At 38.3% G+C, this 21,469-nt stretch overlaps 1 protein-coding gene across 1 annotated transcript in view; it reads left to right on the plus strand.

The window, feature by feature from the left end:
* Positions 1–8,079: 8,079 nt before the first annotated feature.
* The window catches only part of GNAI1 (G protein subunit alpha i1), an 83,577-nt gene continuing 70,187 nt past the window's right edge, over positions 8,080–21,469 (plus strand). The window contains exon 1 of the mRNA XM_011365221.2: positions 8,080–8,489. Coding sequence (XP_011363523.1) covers positions 8,372–8,489 — 118 coding nt within the window. The 5' untranslated portion in view covers positions 8,080–8,371. The remainder of the gene's footprint in view (positions 8,490–21,469) is intronic.

Genomic DNA, 21,469 nt, shown 5'->3' on the forward strand with positions numbered 1-21,469 from the left:
ATAGCCTAATAAGGTCTTGAAAGTTAACAGATGCTTGCTAAACTCGTTACTACATTATTTGGAATAATATTGCCAATAACTGTAATTAACACAGGAAAGCACTCAGTGCTTCTCTGAATCCCTTTGGCCTGGCTCCTACCCCCAGTCCTGGATCAATCCTTCTGTTGCAGTTCCTGCTGAGCCCAACAAGAGACACACATGTCAGTTTCACAGCTTAAACAGAAAGCTACAGTGAAAGAAAAACAGCTGAGCCGGCAGGAAGCACAAACTGAGGGAGAGGTGTCAGTACAGCTATTTTTTAATACAACGTAGTAAATAAACACATAGACTCCAGGTAGCTCTTTCCTGGACAAGCTCTAGCCTATGCTTCAAGCTTAGCCCAAAGTTTGTATGATCCTTTATTAGAACAGCATTTTTGAAACATTGTTAGTCAAACAAATATGGGAGAGAAAAAAAAGATATGTCCTCATTTTTCGGCTTATTCTCAAAAAAAAAAAAAAAAAAGAAGGAAGCTTGTGCACCATGAAAAGACAAGGCAGATAGAAGTCTCAGAAATATGAGCACGCAATATGCCAGGAACTGCGTTATGCATTACAACATGTCTGCTGATATATCCAGTTTTGAAAAATAAATTGAGGCTTACAAATTCTAATTTAGAATGAAATTAGAATAACTTTTGACTACTGTAGAGTGGTCTACATGGCTCTATAGGATCTGGCCCCTGCCTACCTTGCAGCCCTCACCTCTCTCATTCCCTACTTCTCTCATCTTCACTATTATGCTCTGTCAAACTGACCTTCGAGTTCTTTGATTAGGCCAACCTCAATTCTACCCAAGGGACTTTACACTTGCATTTTGCCAATGAGAGATTGGAATTTTCTTCCCCCAAATCTGGTTTCTTCTAGTTCTCAGCTCAAAAGCTTCTCCTCCTCAGGATAATCTTCCTAAATATTCAGTGGAAAATACCTAATTCTTCCCTCACAGAAGCTCTCTGTTATGGTGAGGTATATCACTCAGACTGTGGCCGTGAAGGTGTATCACTCAGATTACCCTTTAGGGGAGTGTAGTTGCCTGATTGCTTCAAACTGCCCCACCTTTAGAGTGCTTACACATAGGCCTGAGGCCTCTTTCAAGGCTGCCCAGAATCCCTGACTGAGCAAGGTGGGGATACTAGACCCAGGCCATTTCTGCCTAAGGCATGTCTCCTTTAATGAGCAAATTTACTAAGGGGTTGGGGAAGGGGTCCCTACCTGCCTGGCCAAGACTTCCTTAGTGTTATACCAAAGTCTGAGGCTCTTCCTACCCAACCTTTTCTCTTTTCTTTTCTCCTTCCCCAGGAGTCAGAGCTGTATCCCACTTGATGGTTCTCCCTCATCTCCTTCTGTTCTCCTCTCCTTTTTATCCTCTATAAGCACTTTCCCCAATAAAACTCTTCCATGTCTAATTCCTAGTATCTGCTTCTCAGAAGACCTGACCTGATATATTCTTTTGTAAACAGTTTGCAAAACAGTTTGCAATCCTGTCTAGATTTTTACATCTTAGTCAAGAATTCTTTATAGCACTTACAACTATGTTAAAATATATCTTGTTTGATTCATTTACCTATTTATTTAACATCTCTCCCCTATTACTGCCCCTCTCACCACCCCAGTGTAATAGGTCTTATTCACCACCTTATTCCTAGTACTAAGAACATTGCTTGGCTTGTGATAGGTCTTCAATTAATATTGTCGAATGAATGAATGAATGGTATAGAAGACTGGATGTATACTCTAAATCCAGCTCCTGACCATTTATCCATTTACACTGCATATTTACTATTCTAGACATTGAAGATTAATCAGTAAACAAATGAGAAAACAAAGTCTCCGCTCTTTTGAATATACCTTCAAGTGAGGGAACACGGGCAATAAAAAAATAACCACCAAAATGTGTTATGTGGTAAGAGTTACAAAGAAATGACAATGCATAGTAAGGGAATGAATGTGACAGGTGGTTGGTTAGGGAGTATATCTCCCTTAGGAGGTGACATTTGAACCGACATTTGAATGAAATAAGGGAGCAAACCAAGCAGATCTAGTGGAAGAGTGTTCCAGGCACAGAGAACAGAAGTGCAAAGGCCCAGTGATGTAGTGTGTTTGGCAAGTTCAAGGAAAGTTTGGAGGTCAGTGAGGCTGAACCACAGAGAGCTAGAAAGAGAGTAGCAGGAAATAACAGGTGAAAGGGGTGAACGTGATAAATCAGGCACATTCTTGAATGCTATCATAAGAACTTTAGATGGGATTTTTCTCTAAGTAAGATAGAAAGTGTATGGATAGTTCTGAGTAAAGGAATGACAATATCTGATTGACATTTTCAAAGGATGACTATTGTAGCTATGTAGAAAATAATACTTGATAATGGTGGAAGCACAGGGACTAGAAAGCAGGCTATTGTGATATCTCATTGATGTCTTGAACTAGGGTATATCAGTGGATGATGATATTTGGCCAAATTCTGGATATATTGGAAGGCAGAGTTAACAGGATTTCCTGACAAATTGGATATATAGGGTTTGAGGGAAAGGGAGGAATCAAAGATGATGCCAGTTTTTGGGCTGAGCAAACAGAAGGATGGAGTTACTAATGACTATGCTTTCCTCCAGTCAAGCTTAGTTGTACAGGAGCAGACACAGATAGGCTAAAAGCTGATTTTTAAAAAGTCGAGGCTTTTCCTGTTGACTACAATGATGGGAGTGTTTTAAAGGTATATCCTTGTGGGAGATGGAATGTAAGTCGCAGAAGGAGAGAAATTAGCATGTGACAGGGGTGAGAAACAGGGAAAAGACATGTGGTTAATGGACGGAAGGTCTCTGAGGTATTGAAGAATTAATGGTGATGAGGAATCAGAGGGAGTAAGATGGAAAAATCAGTGGTAGAGGTCAGAAAGTGTGGCAGCCATGCTCTTTCCTTTGTACCATAACAATTTCCTTTTCTATCCCGGCACAATACTTGAGAAGAAGAGTCATAGCTAAAATGAAACAATAAAAGAATCCCAAACCCTTTTCTCCACCTACCATCCTATGTGTCTACCATTCTTCATAGTTAAAATTCTTAAAAGTTTCCTTATTAACCTCTGCATTCTCAGCATTTACATACTTCTTAATTTTACATGGCATGGCTTCCATTCACAACAGTACATTGAAATGCTTTGGTATATTTGCCAACTATCTCCTGTTGTAATGATGAACTCATAGGAATTAAGAATTATTAGGACCTTGCAGATGATCTAATTCAACACACTCACTTTTATAGATAGGGATACTGCACTTTATAGAGGTTAAGGGACTTTCAAAGACAATGACAGGTGGGTGAAAAAAGAGCTTTGAATTGGTCTAAGGTTATCTGATTACCTGCCTAGAGCTTCTTCTACTATACCACTATTGCCAATTCTCTTTTTCTTTATACTTGTATCTGCAGATATTTTCAATGCATATGAAATTATGTATCACCCTTTTTTTTTCTAAACCCCTCTCTCCTTTATTTACATACTGTTATATTCCTCAATACCCCCTGGCTTCATCAACAATTATTTAAAAACTTACCTGCTTCAGTAGGAAATTAAACTTCCTGTAAATGTTCTCCAAATATTTCTGAGAGTCCATCAAGGTGGCCTTAAATTCACATGTGCTCACAAAACCAGTATGTTGCTTGAAGTCACTGCCTAATAACTTGCATGATTTTCTTCTTTTTCAGTTACCTTTTGTCATAGGCTGTCTGTGAAGCTACTTGAGGGAGATCGAGTGTAGCCAATGGTGAAGTGCCCTTCGGGATATCCAAATCCAAAGCTCTGTCTTTAGATGCTTTCAATCCATTAATGTTTGGGTGCTTGAGAAATGGTATGTTTCATGCAGAGACAATGGCCTCTACATTATCTCTGTCCCACAATGTTGTAACCTGCACATCAAAGAATGCTGCTTGCCTTATAATGTCTCTCCATAATAATTCAATGGGCTTTTGTTTTTCAACCTTTGCCTAAGAATATCATAAAATGGTTTTGGTTTGGGGCCCTTATATCTATAACTATAGAAGGGTACAGGTGCCATGCTAGCCTGTCTAGTCTCCTAATTATTCCTAGCCTAACCCAAACCAAATTCTCTTCTTATTTAGAAAGCAAAAACCTCAGTGTAGGTAATGGAGAGGTGTCCATATGTCACATCTCCTCCCAACTTAGCCAGACAAAATACATACTGCCCTTCTGATCTCTCTCTCTCTCTCTCTCGCTCGCTCTGTATACATATGTCATGTTGTTGTCTTGTCTCTGTCTTCTTCTATGGTTCCTCCTTATCAACACACCATGCCAATACATCTCAGATACACAATCCTTTCCTACTTGTGCTTGTTTGTCTGATGGCAGGATGAATAGGGATAAATTTGAAGGCCAGAAGAATTTTCCGAATTTTAATCTCATGTCTGACACTAATCCTGACTTCTGAATAATATAAAATATCAAGGGTGGAAGAGATCCTAAAAGTTCATCTATCTCTAGATCATTCCCAATATGCGACAATCCTGTCTAGATTTTTACATCTTAGTCAAGAATTCATGTGTTGCTGAGCTTCCCTATTTTCCCTGGAGGAATTTCATACTATGTTTTCTCACATCAAGGTAAAACTTGTTTGCTATAGCTTCCTTCCAATACTTCTAAATCTACCACCTTGAATCTAGACAGAAAATGTCTATCACCTCTGATTTATGATATCTCTTCAGTCACTTGGAAATACCTATCACATCACTTTGGATCTTCTCATTCCTATATTAAATATCCCCAGTTTCTTCAAATACTCCTTATGACACAGTTTGGAGTTTCTTTAAGACCTGAATGCTTTCAGCTGAATGTGTCCCAATTTATGTTTTAATATATGTCCCTAACTCCCTAATACATGATGCTCAGTATTATTCAGCAATAAAGATAATTGAAGTATTGACATATGCTACAACATGGATGAACCTTGAAAATATGCTACATGAAAGAAGTCAGTCAGAAAAAACCACATACTATATGTTTCCTTTTATGTAAAATGTCAAGAATGGGAAAATCTAAACAGACACAAAGTAGATTCATTGTTGCCTAGGACTAGGGGCGGGTGGTGGTGGTGAAAAGATTGGGAGATAATGGCTATGGGGTATGGGGTTTCTTTTTGAGGTGATGAAATGTTCTAGAATTGATTGTCATGCTGGTTGCACAGCTTTGTAAAATACTAAAAGCCATTGAATTGTACACTTTAAATGAATAAATTTTATGGTCTGTGAATTATATCTCAATACAGTTGTCTGAAAAATATGATGTCCAGAAGGGAATCAAACAGCAATCTGAATTAGGTTGCTTTAATCTCTGTATTTCAATTTCATTCTCTATAAAATAGGTGAGTTAAGAATATCTGCTCCACCTCCTTGACAAGATTGTTGAATCACATTTTGCAACATCATAATTATGTAAATTATTAATTTGAGTGACTCTTACTACTTCTTATCTGGATTACTAACACAATCATCTTGCTGGTAACTCATTTGTTTTGTTGGGTAAGAGATTTTTTAAACACCTATTACCCAACTAAAGAGAATGTAAGGAACATTTTGTACCCATTGTATAAATTCCAAATCTGCTCCTTAATATTTAAAGCTATATTCCAACTTTGTCTTACACTTCCTAGCATTCTTCACAGCCAAACTACATTTCAATTATAAAACAATTGCTTTCTCCAACGTCTTCTTTGCATATTAACCTTTTTAGCTGGTTTTCCCTCTCAAACAAAATATACCCTGTTATGAACTGAATGTTATGTCCCCTTGCCAAATTCATGTCAAAACCCTATCCCCAATATGACGGTATTTAGAGATGGGGCCTTTGGGAGGTAATTAGGTTTGTATGAGATTGTGAAGGTGCCTCCCACGCCTAGTAATGGGATTAGTGTCCTTAAAGAAGAAGAGAGACCAGAGCTCTTTCTCTCTACATGTGAAGGCATATCAAGAAGGTAGCCATCTGTAAGCCAGAGCATCCTCACTGGGGAACTGAATGAGCTAGTACTTCGATCTTGGACTTCCCAGCCTCCAGCACCATGAGAAATAAATTCCTGTTGTTTAAGCCACCCGGTTTACAGTATTCTGTAATGGCAGTGAAAGCTGATCAATACATACCCCTTGAAACTCCCAACAAATCCCCAGTCATGGCTTCCTTCAAAAGTTTTTTAAAAAATTTTCTTCTCTTGGAATTCCTTGCCCCTCGCCCCCACAGTACTGATTACTCCATTACTCTGTATTCTCTTATATAAAGCTAATTTTCAGTTCTTATTCATCCATGTATTACAATTTAACCATTCACCTACTTGACAAGCTTCTCAAATGAGAGGTAATGTGTATAATTCTGTTACACCTTTTTTTTTCTATCCAAAGTACAAGTTCTGTAGTCATTTACCAGTACGCGGTTATGATTGCTTCCTCTTTTCTCACAATTGTTGGTCTCACCCCCTATGTGGCTAGAAGCTTTTAGGACACACAATAACAGATAATCCAAAATGGCTGGTACACAAAGATTGTAAATTTACTCCATCAAGTTTAATTTCAGAGTTTCTGCTGAACACCAACATTCAGAGTGCCAAGAAATACAAAGTAGAAGGTAATTAAGTACAAATTTAGGCTTGCTCTTTTTTGTTGTTATATTACAAAAGGTCATAGCAAAATTTGAGGCAGTTCTTGAAATCGTATCTCGAGTCCAGCAGATTTGACTTTTGTAGAACAGGAAAGGACATGTCCAATACGGAAGAAATTGACAATCTGCTAGCTCATAGGCTTGGCTTAAGTGACTCACTCTAAAGCTATACTGCCTGTAGCATTAGCTCAGGCTCACCTTCATGGAAACAACTTTTACTAATCGTTTTTAGAAAATAAGATTTCCAGATGGGAACCAAAGAGCAATTTCTTAATTTTTAATACATCAAAGAAAATGTTTTTCTTTACTATCAGCCCCATATTCTAATCAATCAACGATTCTCTGCGATGACTATAAGGGAAAAGTAATGCGACTGACAGGCAGAGATCAGACCTTAAATCTATGCTCATTCTTTTGCTGTTGGTGCTGCTCCCCCAGAGTAGTGAGCTAGAAGAATGTAGCAACAATACGGATCAACTCCATCTCGTTTTATGGGTGAGGAAGCTAAGGCCTACAAAAAGAAATGACATGCCCAGTGGCTTACGATTTACTAACATATTCATCAACATTAGCTCAAAACCTGGCTTGGAAACTTACATGCCGCCCCAGAGGAAGACGGTTATGGTGTGGAGCAGATTTGTGTGGGTGTGTTTTATTCTTCTTGTCCTTTTAAAATATACTCTTGATTCTTTGCCTCACATTTTCTCAAGTTGTGAGGAAATCCTTCAAAATGTTCTCTGCTTGTGAAAAGAAACGTGAGGATGGAAGGAGGGAATGTCAGAAGGAAAGAAAAACAACAGGAAGGAAGAAGGTTACCCTCCTCCAGTCTGGAGAGACTCCCCCTCTCCAGACTTTTCAGTTCCCCAGTGTCCCCATCTCTGCTTTCTCTGCTTTCGCCACGGCTCCATTCCCTTCCCAGCTCCTTCTATTTCCCACAGTCCTGAAGGCCAGCCGACAGAGGTTTACATTTCGAAAACCGGAGCTGGGCATGCTCAAACGCCCAGGACTGGCTTTTTTCGGCTACCAACTTTGGCAGCTCTCCCACCCTCACTCCGAAGGGTCAGGCAGGTCCGCACAGATCCCTGGGTGTGAGTAAACGGGAAGAAATGATCCCACTCCGGCGGAGGGAGCGAGGTAGGGGGTGTTCGATGGACAGTCGAGGTTCGGCGGGCTGGGACAAGGAGCGCTCGCGGGGGTGGCAGGCCCTGGCCCGCCGCGCTGTCAGGGGTCCGCGGCAGCGCGCGCGCCCGTCCGAGGGGGCGCTGTCCGAGGGCACGTGCGCGGGAGCGCGCTCTGGGAGTGGTCCCCCGGCGGCGGGAGGGGCGGGCAAGGCGAGGAGGGGCGGGGCCGCGGCGGCGCGAGGACGCCGATCTCCCCCCGGCTTCTAGAGGCTGCAGCGCAGCCACGGGTGAGGGGGTAGCGTCCGTCGCACCCAGAACCTCCAAACCCGGGGACTTCGGGGACGGCGAGGGACGCCAGGCGCGGAACCCGGCCTTGGGGAAGAGCTGCGCGGCGCTGCCTGCTCCTTCGGTTTCCTCGCTCGGGTTAGGAAGTGGGTGGGGGCGGTGTGGCCAGCGTCGGGAGGTACTCGAACGCCCGCGTCCAGAGAGCAAGAATTCACCTGTGTTCCGCGACAGCGCGTCGCACTTGAAGGGAGCGGCGGCAGGCTCTCGCTCCTGGCACAATGGGCTGTACGCTGAGCGCCGAGGACAAGGCGGCGGTGGAGCGGAGTAAGATGATCGACCGGAACCTCCGCGAGGATGGCGAGAAGGCGGCGCGTGAGGTCAAGCTGCTGCTGCTGGGTAAGGGCGGCCGGGGCGGACGCAGGGGCCGCGGGCGGAGACCCGGGGCGCCCTGGGGGTGGCCGCTGTGCTGGGGTCGCTGCGGGCCCCTTGGCCTTCGGAACCCTGGAGGGGACGTGTCTCGCAGCGCCCCAGAATGGTTTCCGAGCGTGAGCTTGTCTGGTTGGGTGCGGAGCCGAGGTGGGTACCCATCTCCCCAGTCCTCTCCCTGCCTCCTCCTGGCCAGTAACAACTCGCCAGCGGTGCGGCTGGAGCTTCACCTCACTTGAGTGCCTCGGTGTGGACCCCGCGGGGAGCCGAGGAGCGGATCGCGAGTAACCTCTTTTCTTTGAAGTTAGTTCAGCTTTATAAAGATGAAGGGGCATTCGCGACAAGAAAATAAAAGCAACCCCCCCCCTTCCCGGAAACCCCTTGGTACGAGGTGTTTCGCGGTTGTGGTTTTCCCATGTCAAGAGTGCCACGTTTGGTGAAATCAGTGCACCTTTTGTGGGGCCTCCGTGGGATTAAAATGTGTCTTTCCTGTTAACTTCCTATGGCGGTTCTGTAAATGTTAAACGAGCACTAGGAGCACTAATTATATTTACCTGATTATGTTGCGTAAGGAAGTAGGCTACGCTGGATACTTGGTTTTTATTACTGTGGGGACATAGAAACCACCAAAGTTGAGTAACATTTGCTCCAGTAAGATACTCGAGCGGTAAAAACCGATGTGAAGGTACGAAAGGGTCAAGCCGGACTACAGGATACTCTTTTCGCTGCCATGATTTCTGATGAATGAGATTTGCCAGGTACAACGCCAAGGCTTTTATTCGTTCTTAGTATTGTTCTCTCGGTGAAACGCTGTATGGAGGTCTTTTCCAGTTGTTTGATGGATGGTAATATAAAAAGAGTAAGCCAGGGTTTTGACTGAGGGATACATTAGGAAAATATTCACCACGTAAGATTTGTGGATGTCTGAGTTAGGATTTTCTTTTGTTTGTTTCCAGTCCACACTGTATAGCTCTTAGGGTAGGTGAAAGATTTCTCAGAGTGTTCATTTGCACTCCCAGGGATTGCTTTTATTTTTATAACAGTTATAAAAAAAAAAATTGCACAAAACCTGTTTTCAGTAAGCTTCTGTTTCATTGGTTTAGTGACTGCAGGAAAAATGGTGTTTTTTTTTTTTCTCCATTACTTGTAGGCTTAGAAGCAGTAAACTTGGCATGACTAAAAGTAATAATGATCTGAGTCATTTTGCAAGCAAACTGTGAAATAACTTTGCATTTTAAAGACCTGGGTGGCTTTCTGCACCCTCACTCCCAACATAAATACTCAGTTAATACTGTTTACCTAAGTTTTTACATTAATGAGAAATATTGTATTTTGCCAAGGTCAGTGTATTTTTTAGTGCATTGAGCATAGAAGAGAAAGACCTTAATACGGAAACATGTAGGTGCTCCTTTTATGAATTGAATGTGCTTAAGACAAAAATGGAACAAAAGAAGGGTTAAAAGTTATTTTTCTACATTTCTGCACTCCTGATAATATAATTTCAGTGTATTTTAGTTTGAGCCAGCCATCCACCATGTTTAAAGAAATTGAAAAATGAGTCCTTTGGTGGTGGTCTATGCTTTAATTAGGTGTCTGTTAGATGACTAGGATGAAGGTCCAAGGAGTTGGTTTTTGCTTATATTCAGAAAAGGTTGTATCTCAACCTTAGCATTGTTGGCATTTTGGGCAAAATAATCCTTTGATGTGTGCGCTGTCTTGTGCATTGTAGGTTGTTCAGCAGCATCTTTGGCCTTTCACCTGTTAGATGCCGATAGCAGCTCCCTCAACCCGTGACCCTCAAAAATGTCTTCAGTTGTCCCCCAATGTCTCGTGGGGGCAAAAATTAACCTCTGGCAGAGAACCATTGTTCTAGATTAACAAATATAGCCGAATGTGTAATGTAGAACCAAGAGTTGCATCTCTACAGCCAACTATAGTGAGAATTATGAGAAAGGTAGTGAGTGGTGATTTTCAGAAGAAAGTATGGAATTTTTACTTCTCCATACCAATAACATTAGAACAATTTCAAAATGATTTTAAAAGATCTTTGGGTAACAATTCCTTAAGCTGTCTTTTGTAGCTTTAGTCTTTTGTTTTCACCTACATGTCTTCTCTGTGTGGAAATTCAGTCTTATTGGCCCACTTCTCTTCCCTCCTCTCCTTATCTGCCTTACTTTACTCTCACTCTACCCTTTTGCCTAGAGTTCCAACACCCTAATTCCTACAAACAGAATGCTGGCTAACTTATTTCGTAAATCTTAATTTTTAGGCTGTTTGAAAGCATTTTTCCCCCTAATTTGACTTTAGTAGTGAAGTGTTGACATTTGGTTCTTTCTTGGATGTTTAAAGTGTGTAAGCAGCTCAGTGAAATCATTCTCTATAAAACAGCAACTGAATCAATTAGAAATATAAAATGGTTTCTAGGTAACCTATAACCAATGTCAGCTCTATTTACATTAGGTCTTCTTCCTCTTCAATTATTTTGTTTTTCTCACCAAATGATTTATTTTTTAATTTAAGACAAAATGCCTCCAAAGTACATTGAAGACAGTGAATTAAATAGTTAATTTTATTGTATTTTTTTCTTAAGATATCTATTATGTTTTTAGACATCTGAGTTGAGAGATTCAAGTATGAGATGCACATTGTTAGTAAAAAAATTTTGGTACTGCGTATCTATTATAATTTTTTTTTTTTTAATCAGAGGTATTTCATTAGCCTTATTAGGAACAAGACCTAGTGTCATCATTGACCTACAGGAAATTAGATTAGGGTTTGGGTGTTTCAAGTCTTAGGTTTAGGTTTCAGACTTTCATATTAGAATAAGATTAGTAAATAGAGAAACTTATTTTAATAAGGAATGTTTTCTTTCCATTATATATGGCTAATTGTCTCAGAGGAAAACACTTTTTATTGTTGTATCTTTGAGGATGTTACAATTTATTACTCAATTCATTAGGCCTAGCCTGTTGTTTTTGTGAGGCTGTATTGTACATATGGGTACTTATTAAATATTATTTTATTATAATTTTCAAAGACATGGAAGTTAGATGTATAAATTATTATGAATTTTTTTCATAAGTCATTTAACTCTGAAGCGTTCAGTTTTTATTTTCTTTAATTCCACCTGATTATCCTTCCCTGCACTCATCCTCACACACAGAAAAAATAAAATAAAAATCCATATCCTTATCTCCTTCTTTAGCTTGGTTTAAATATTATAGGTTGAGTGAAAATTAGATGAGGGATTAGATTTCTTTTGCTAGGTGAATATTTTTCCATTGCTACCACTAATTAGCTCTTTGAAAAGCTATATCATGAATCTTTTTGGCTCCCTTTATACTTGCCCTCTGACTTCTTAGTTGAGAAATTCCGGCATTGCAGGACTTTTGCATTTTGAATTGCTTTAGCTGTTTCCTTAGAATTGGCTCAGGATCTTAGATGTCAGAAAGTCGGTTTCCTTGAATAAATGAACTTGGTATTTCAACATGGGTTACATGCTCCTTGTTCACTCACTTAGCTTGTATTAGCAATTAGCCATTACTTTGATAGAAGCCACAGGTGGTGCCACGGGTGGTATTAAAGTATGTTTTAAAAGGGTTGATTTTTCTGTATTTTCTGTCTTTCATTCTCACATTCATTGTTCAAGTTCTCTTTTGCCTCTGGCAGCCTAAATCCAGGTAGGCTTTCCTGTTGCTGCTCTATGCTTCGAACTGTTCTTCCTACCATAGGTACTGTGTTCATTCCTTGCTTAGAAACTTTTGTTGACTTCTCCTTTGCCTGCAGAATAAAAACTTTCTTCTAGACCTGGCTTCCCTCTGTCCTTATACTGTTTTCCTCAGGGCACTCTCCCCCTCCAAATAGGCATATGGTAAAGCATATTTGCACTCTGGTTTCTGTTGTCGATTAGCCTTCTGCTCCACCTGCTTCCCCCACTAGTATGAGCACTTCAGGGGCAGAATCTTTGTAAGTTATTCTGTATCCCTAACAACCCATTTACTTTGTCATATGCATAATTAGTTCTTAATTGTGTTAATATATTGTGTAGGATTAAGATTTACCTGGAAATCTTATACTTTGCCATTTTCAGTGTCGATGGGAACAAATAACTACTCAGAGTAAACAAAAAAGGAATAGTAATAATATGTGATGACCAAAATAAGTGCATGGGATCTAAAAGCAAATTGTTTGGATTAAGAATTTTTTTCCCCATATTTAGAAGAAATTTTGACAGTCATTGTATTATTTGATAAATTAGAGAAAATGACATTGGATATTTTATTGGAAGAGTGTGCTTTGTTGCAGTTGTAGTGTTATTCCTTTTTTGGGGGATGCATTTCATTTTCTAATCTTTATTTTTGACCTCTTTTAAACATAAATAAAGATCATGCGTCTTACTAAATTTATGAATGGTAGGAAATATGCCTGTCTTATAGGATTTAGTAGGAGATATTATTTAATCCTGAAAAAGATTGTTATAATATTTTAAAACAAAAATTTATTATTCAACCACGATCTTAATTTTTATTTTGTTATACATCTCTCTGTTTTGGAAAATTCAAGATACCACATATTCACATGGGAGGACCTGAATGTATTTGTCATATTTCTAGGTCACATATTTCTTGGTAACATGTTCTAGAATGCAGTTACCTACTGTGTGCCTTCCCAGAGTGTGACATTGGTGAAGCTCAGATCCCAGGTGGCATTTGAGCCTTATGAAGTAAGGTCAGTTGCACCCAATCTTATAGTGTTTAGGCTGCTTTCAGTCATAACTTGTTAAATACTAGTTAAAAACCTTAACAGAAATAGGGCAAAAATAATTTTAAAATGAATGTTTGTTACTATAAACCTAGTGGCTTAAAACAGTGCCAAATTTATTTGTTTATTTTACATTTCTGGGGGTCAGAAGTCCAAAATGGGTTTCACAGAGCTAAAATCAAGATGTCAGTAGGGCTTATTTTCTTCTGGAAGTCCTAAAGGAGAATCTACTCCTTTGACTTTACAATTTCTGTTTAGAGGCCACCAGCTTTCATGTGCTCATGACACCTTTCTCCATCTTCAAAGCCAACAATGGCTGATGGACTCTCATGTAGCATCACTCTCCTACCTCCCTTTCACTTACAAGGACCCTGTGATTGCATCGGGTCCACCCAAATAATTCAGGATAATAGTCTCATCTCAAGACCCTTAACTCTAATCACATCTGCAAAGTTCCTTTTTGCCATGTAGCGTAACATGTTCAAGTTTCCAGCATCTTTGTGGGCCATTATTCTGCCTACTGCAGTCTGTCCTCTGGTTCTCCAGAATTCATGTTCATTCCCACATGCAAAATGCATTTACCCTGTCTCAGCATCTCCAAAAATCTTAACACATTACAGTATCAAGTCAGAGTCCAAAATCTCATCTAGATCTCATGATCTTACTCAGGTATGGGTGATATTCTGGGTATAAGCCATACCTGAGACAAAATTCTTCTTTTATCTGTGACACTGTGAGACTAGAAAACACGTTATATGCTCCTAGGCTATAGTGGTGGGAGAGGCAGAGTATCAGTTACAGACATTTCCTTTCAAAAACAGTGCAAGTAAAAAGAAAAAAGGAGTCGTTAGTCCCATGTACTTTACAAACGACATTAGGTTTTAAGGCCTAGGAATAATCATCTGTGACTCTCTGCTCCACTTTCTGGGTGCTGGACTCCGTCCTGGGAGTCATCCTTTCTTTCTAATGAAAAGTAGCACATGTTTGGAGCTGAGTCATTTTATCAGCCTGTTTCTTGCCTACAAAATTATGGTGATTTGACACCATTCTTTCATTTTGTGCTTTCTTAATTTATCTTTTTCCTCTCCCTTTTTTGCTATAACCATAAAAAAAAAAAAACCAAAAAACAAAAAAACAGGTCATACTTTCTACAGTTTTCTTGGAAATCTCATTTGAACATCCAAATTCATAGTTTAGAAGTTCTGCTCCACATTTGACTGCAGGAGATAATTCACTTAAGCTTTCTGCCACTGTGCAAGGATCCTTTCCTCTTTTTTCTAATCACATGTTCCTCTTTTTCATTCAGGTCCTCTCCAGGAGCACATTTAAAGTTCATATTTCTATCCATAGCCTGTTCTTGACAGCTTAGGTATTTTCTAAGATCATATATGTTTTCCCTACCCAGTTTTTCAGTTCCTTCTGAGCCCTCACTAGGGCTCTCTTTCAAAAAGTGTGTTAAGGCACCCTAGGTTCTTTCCATCATGTTCCTCAGAATTTTTTCAGCCTCTGCCCGTCGCCTAATTCCAAAGCCATTTTCACATTTTTTTGTTTGTTGCAGCAGCATCTCACTTATAAATATTCTTATTAATATCTCATGTATAACTTTAGAGACTGCATAATGACTGTAATTTTATGTTCTTCAATCTTTTGTAAATTATATGACTTGTGGTAACAGCAAAATTACCAGTTTCTGGTGCTTCATATTGAACCTATGATGTTTCACTTGAGACGTAGGTGAAAGAATAAGACTTTTTTTTTTGTCTTCAATGAAGTTTTTCCTGACCATCCAGTCTAAATTAGTCTTCCTTCCTCTCCCTTCATAATTACACCATTTTGAAATCATTTTGTGCATTTACATTTTTATTGTCTGTTGCATCTATGGGGTTGGCTCCATCAGAGCATGAATCTGTCCGACTTTTTTTAATTACATACTGGGGTGGTACATAGTAGTCCTTCATAAATATTGATTAAATGAATGACTAGGTCAGTGGTTGAACGTTAATTTTGACTAGTAGTCCTTTAAAAGGAAAAAGTTTCCCATGTGCCTTGGGTAATTTTAGTGAATTTTGGCCAAGTGTATACCCATTTCTCTCTCTTATATCTTGCTGGTTAGAATAACTGAAACCTACATTATTTGTAACACAGTGCTAAATAAATGAAATTAATTTGGGGACCAAATTCTTATTGCATAATCAGAAAAATATTGTGACTCTTGGTGAATTAAATGGTAGGATGAAATGTGATTTTTATATTTGAATATTCTGAACACTTTGTTTTCAACAGGATTGTTGCATTGCTACTTCAAATGTTATTTGACTGCTTTCTTAAAAGAGATACAGTAATGCAGTGGGCATTAAATATATGCTCACAATCCTATCTGTTATACAGGATGATGTGATGGTAAGTAACTTTGGCTTTTGGGAGTCAGCAGCATGCTCGGAAGCTCACCACTGTCTGTTCTTTATGTCTTGCTTGTTCTTATGTAGTGAGAATTATCATTGGTGACATTTACAAAGGTCATTCTATATTCTTGGTGTTAAGTTATGCCTTATCTTGGTGTCAAATAATGCCTTAGATTTACCAAATCCTTAAGAGAATTTACAATCTACTTATAATCTACAGTCTACTTACACTCTACTATAAAACATGCACAAAAATAATTCCTCATAATAGTAAATAGGGAAGAAATGGTATCATAATAGATACTTGGGGTCTTAATTGTTGATCTCGTAGAATGAGGGTGGTAGTAGCATGCTTCTCAGAAATCACTGTGGTTATAAATCTGCCCATTTCCTTCATGTTATTTCTGAGCTGACTTTTGATACTTATTGGCTGTAAACTCTGTATCGTATAGTAACTTACAATTTAGAAGAGACTTTGTTGTCTCTGAATTTAGCTTTCTTACGTTCTCTACATATAAGGAATTTTATCCCTCCCAAATTTATTTAGCTCTGTAGGAAAACCCTCTAGTTAGGGAAAAGCGGTTGATCCAGAACTCTGGCAGTAAAATGTTTTCTTCGAGACCTTGGGCAAGTTATCTCATTTCTTTAAGCTTCAGTTTTCTTTTCTATAAATGTCAGATAACAAATGTACCTACCTCATAGGACTAGGAGACAAAGTAAACTAATGCATCTAAAGTACTTGGAAACAGGACATAGCACATAAGTTCTTAATAAATATAAGCTGTTATTGTAAACACAGCTTATAATAAATATTATAATAAATATTATAAAGGTTAGAGACTCTTTGGGGTGAGTCTTCTCTCTTTGCCTCCTTGCAGGTTCATCATTTATGGCCATAGACATTAAACCCTTTTGTCGGTTCTTCTTAGCAAATGCTGAGTGTATACATAGCAAAGGCTTCAAGAAATATATATTACTAGTTTCTGATCCCATCATAGCTTCCTCAAGGGACTCGGATTTCTGTTAACAGTCTCCCAACTGAGAATAGACCAGGTAAATACCTGTGCTATGTTAGGAATTCTATAGAGAGTGAATTGTAAGTAACTGCAAAGCTTTATAGACGATTTAAAAGTAATTTTCTGTTTTATTACCCATTTTTAGAATAAATGCAGTAATTTTTGCAAACATTTATCTTTCTTGAAAATAAAACAAAGCTATTAGTGTAAATTATTAAACATTATTTGAATTGATTGAAATGAATGTGCCATTTCTCGGGGAATTTATGATTACTTTCTACAAATTTTAAAAACCTTTTTGAAATTCCCTGTACTCATGTAGTCAAAGAGATTCCTAATAAAACTCCAGAATTTCCATGAATTTACTTTTAAATTCATCTCTTGAAAAGTGGTAGTAATGTTGATATGGAAAAAACAGAGCACAGAATCTGTGATAGTATTTATGACTTAATTTATGACTTAATTTTTCAGAGGAGTCCCTTAAGACTTAGCCTTAAATGACCTGGGATTTCTTCTGTTTACCTTGCCTTTCTAGGGAACAGTCCAGAATTATTTTCTAATAATTATCTAATCTATATTATGTTTTTTCTTCCTTGGACATACACCTTTTATTTGACAGCCTTTCTCAATATTTAAGAGGCATGGGACCTATAAGTAAACAGCACTTAAGATCAGTATAATATGAATTAGAAGAAAAACTGCCTTCTTATCAGAAGTTCTGAAGGTAATCTAATTTCAAAAATTACATTTATTTCTATACAATTTAAAATTGATCCACTGAGTTTATTCAAACTGAGCACGTCACTATTATCAGCAACCAGATCAGGAAATGTATGCAAGATATGTGTTGCAATTGTAAAAAGTCGTGATGCTGGTCAGTAAAGTTACCAGAACTGATGGATGGTGCTCCCCTAATTCAAGGCCAGCTCTCTGCACTTGCTCCCTCACTCATTCATTCTCTCCTTCCTCCAGACCCTTTCCATCTACCTGGATTCTCTGTGCCATCTTCACACTTCTTTAAAGACTCCTGTGTCCTGGTCCATAAACATTCTGAAGTCATGCCCAGCATTAAAATTAATAAAATCCTAACAAAACTATTCATACTCTCCTTAAATTATTTTAATCTCTCATTTTTTTCAGCTAAACTTTTAAAAATACTAGTTTGCATTCCCATTTTTACTTTTTCACTTTCTATTCACTCTTTAAATTGTTTTTTATTTTAAAATTTTGAACTTTTTCAATGATATAGAAATATTGAGAAATAGACACTCATGTAACCCACACCAATATATATTTTTTTAGAGATAATATCTTGCGGCTATTCTCTCTTCTGGAGTTTCTTTTATAATTAGGTTGGGCTTCTCATTTTAACATGTATTTAAAAAATCTCTCTCCAGTTTTTTTATCTCCTTATCTTTTTGTGCTACTTATATATCTTCTAGTTCACTTTCTTTATTCAGTAATAACCTAATCTGCCTTTTAATAGATTAATTTTTTAATTTTAATGGTGATGTTTTTATTTCTAGAAAATATTTCTAATTTTTTAAAAAAGTTTATTATATTTTCTAGCTTTTACAAGAAGTCACTTTTATTATACCATATTTAATAGTTTTTGAAAATTTATTATTTGAAGTTCTTGGGATTCAGCTACTTATAGTGTCTTGACTGTAGCATTGTAGGTAGACTTGTCTTTTACAATTTTTTATCGTGAGCGTATATTAACCAGTACATTGTCTGTGTGAATCCTGTCCACCCTAGGTTGGCTGCAGTTTTCCTTTCAGTCTTGAGGGTTGAGGGTAGAAGGCAGGTTTATTTCTAATTTACTTCAACACAATATTCCAAAACTAAAGGCATCATCTCTCATTCAACCACTTTCTCTTACTTCATGTTTTCTCTTTCTTAGTTGGTGGCACCACCCCACCCATCCTTGACTTATTTGCCTTCACACCTAATTAGTCAAATCTTCATTGACTTTATTTTCTAAGTATTTTACTTATTTTCCTGCCTCACTTTTTATCATCCAGCAACACTGAACTTATGATTTTTCTTTGTTTCTGTGCAGTTTTTGCCTCCCTCTACCCTTTGTTCATATGGTCTCTGCTTAGGATGAGAAGTGAGTGAGAGGGGTGTGTGTGTGTGTGTGTGTGTGTGTGTGTGTGTGTGTGTGTGTGTTTGGAATTGAGGTGGGGGAGAGAGAAGGAGAGAGGGAGAGGGGGAGGGAGGGAGAGAGGGAGAGGAAGAGAGGGAGAGCGGAAGAGCGTGCCTGTGCAAAAGCCAGTGAGTGCTTGAGCAGTGGAGAAGTTCTCCAGGTGTTGTGCTGGGCATCCTCATTGACTTCCGTTGTGCCCTTGTACCTGACAACCAGTTTATTTCTCGTCTGCTGGTATCCACTGCTTAAGTGTGAATATTCATCTTGGTCCATTGTGTCTCATTTTGGTCATAGCTAGGCCAATCTCTCATGCTGTCTTGACTCTCCTTTATCTCTCGTGGATGCTGTGGACTTCCTAATCTCTGTTTTTCCTGGCAGCCTTTTGCTGCAGAGCCAATATGTGATGGCCAAGCTCTTTGATATCTTGAGTGCTCTGCCTTCTCTAGTCACTTTAAGCATGTGGAAATGATATGTTGCATCCATTCTGCAGTGTTGTCAGGGTGCTGTGGCGAGATGAATTCAGGTGTTCCTTCTGCTTAGCGACACTCTCCACCAGGCTGCTTGGATGTATTGCTGCTTAGACGACTTTCTTCTCCCAGGATCCAACTAGGACTCTCCGCCTTTAGCAATCTCTTCATCTTCTTTGATGTACCATTCACCTCTGAAACATTGGCCCAAAGAGGAGATCAGGATAGTGGTGACTTCCTACCTTTCTTATCTCTGTCTTCTGCAGTTTCTACCAGGCCACTGATTACCCAGTGGCTGCCAGGTTTATGGTCTCTACCATGTAATACCTGGAGAGTAAGCTATTTGTAATCATCCATTTCTATGTGGATGTCATTAATGTAGCCTATCTGCCTCTTCTCCCATTATTCATGTAAGTGCAAAGGATAAAAAAAACACATTAGTAATTTTCAAAGTATTCCTTGCATTACATTCTCTTTTGTCTTTAAATTTCTGCTCTCAATTAGGTTGTTTTCACAGTTGTCTTTATTGTATGATATTGCAGCTCCACGTGTCCTCACCTTATTTTCCTGAAGCAACTCTTAAACTTTCATATGTATAGAAATAAGTTGGAATCGGAGATTCTCATTCAGTGGGTCCGGAGTGGGGCCTGAGGGTCTGCATTTCTCACAAGCTCTTAGGGGATGATGCCTTTGCTGCTGATCCACAGTCTAGTCCTAGGGTAGGCAATCTTCCTGGCATTTTTCCATTTATCCATTTCATGAGCAATACTTACCCCATCTTTGCTTCATTCATGAAGCCTCCTGTAGCCTTATTGATAAAGAATTTAAAACAGTGCCTTGCATGAAGTAACCACTCATTTTTATACATTTACATATATGTATGCACACATTTATAATGCCTGTCACATTATTATTATAGTTAAACTTATAATGTTAAAATGGAGTCTTGTTTTATAGTGCATTTTGAGAAAAACTATTTAATATTATCTTGCATGGAAACGTGCTTCCTGGTGAGTAATCAAAAACTGTAATTAGTGATAACGAATCTTCTCTGTACTTAGCAAGAATTTTTAATGTGCATTTCTTTTGATATGATTATTCAGGTCAGATTGAATGTGATCTTATAATAATGTTTTATGAACGTTTTCATCTGGTAATATTCATGATGAATTTCCTTTGTCAGAAGTAAATAAGAAGAGATTGCAAACTCACTTTTTGTAGTAATTGGACTTGAAATAAGTGATCATGCTATTTTTATATAACCTCAGTTCTAATCTATATGCATGTACAACAGAATTACCATTGCCTTTAAAAGGAATTCTGATCTTAGTAAATGTCCTTCATGTTAATATTTACTAACATACCTACAAAATTTGAAATATTTTGTCATTTATACGGCTCTATACTGAAGTTGTAACAGTAGATTGCATTAAAGTATGAAACAACCTTGGATCTGTGTTCTGTAATCTGTTATTAGTAGAAGAAATATATTCAGAAGATTACTATAAGAACAGAAATTCTCTGACAATGTTTCAGTTTAAGGCACACACATGTCAAGTTTTAGAAATGTATATAAACTAAACCTTTAAAATGCAACAAATGCAAATGATATATACATTATTAAAAAAACATTTTGCAAAATGGAATATTTTGTGATTAAATATAGCATAAATGTTTTATAATTTGTGCTTTCATTGTAGTAATCATTTGTGGCTTGGGCTTAGTTATGACATCTGGTTCTTATGAAATGTATTCTACTAATATTTATAGAATGCCAACCCTATGGCCTGCATTATCTAGGTGTCTAGGAATGAAACAATCTTTGGGAAGCTGATTTTAATTAAAGTAAAAAAAAATGTTCTTTAAGCATATAACCATTAGATGAAAACAATATGGTTATTTTGGCTAGTTTAGTTAGAAGTTTAAGAACACAAGATAGGTTCTGGGTTTCTTATCTTGCCCTTTTGTCTTAGTATGCCTTTGTAGTCCATCATTGTAACTTTGTTTTGGATGATTGCATTTTATATATCAGGTTGAATTTTATTGTTTTTTGCCAAGAGCTATTCAGAAACTTTCAGAGCAAAGAATGAGTAATGAGCTGTATAGTAATTTATATTGTGCACATGGTGACGTTTAGTGTTTCAGAACTAATATT

Source organism: Pteropus vampyrus, unplaced genomic scaffold, assembly GCF_000151845.1.
Source record: "Pteropus vampyrus isolate Shadow unplaced genomic scaffold, Pvam_2.0 Scaffold107, whole genome shotgun sequence".
Classification (NCBI taxonomy): domain Eukaryota; kingdom Metazoa; phylum Chordata; class Mammalia; order Chiroptera; family Pteropodidae; genus Pteropus; species Pteropus vampyrus.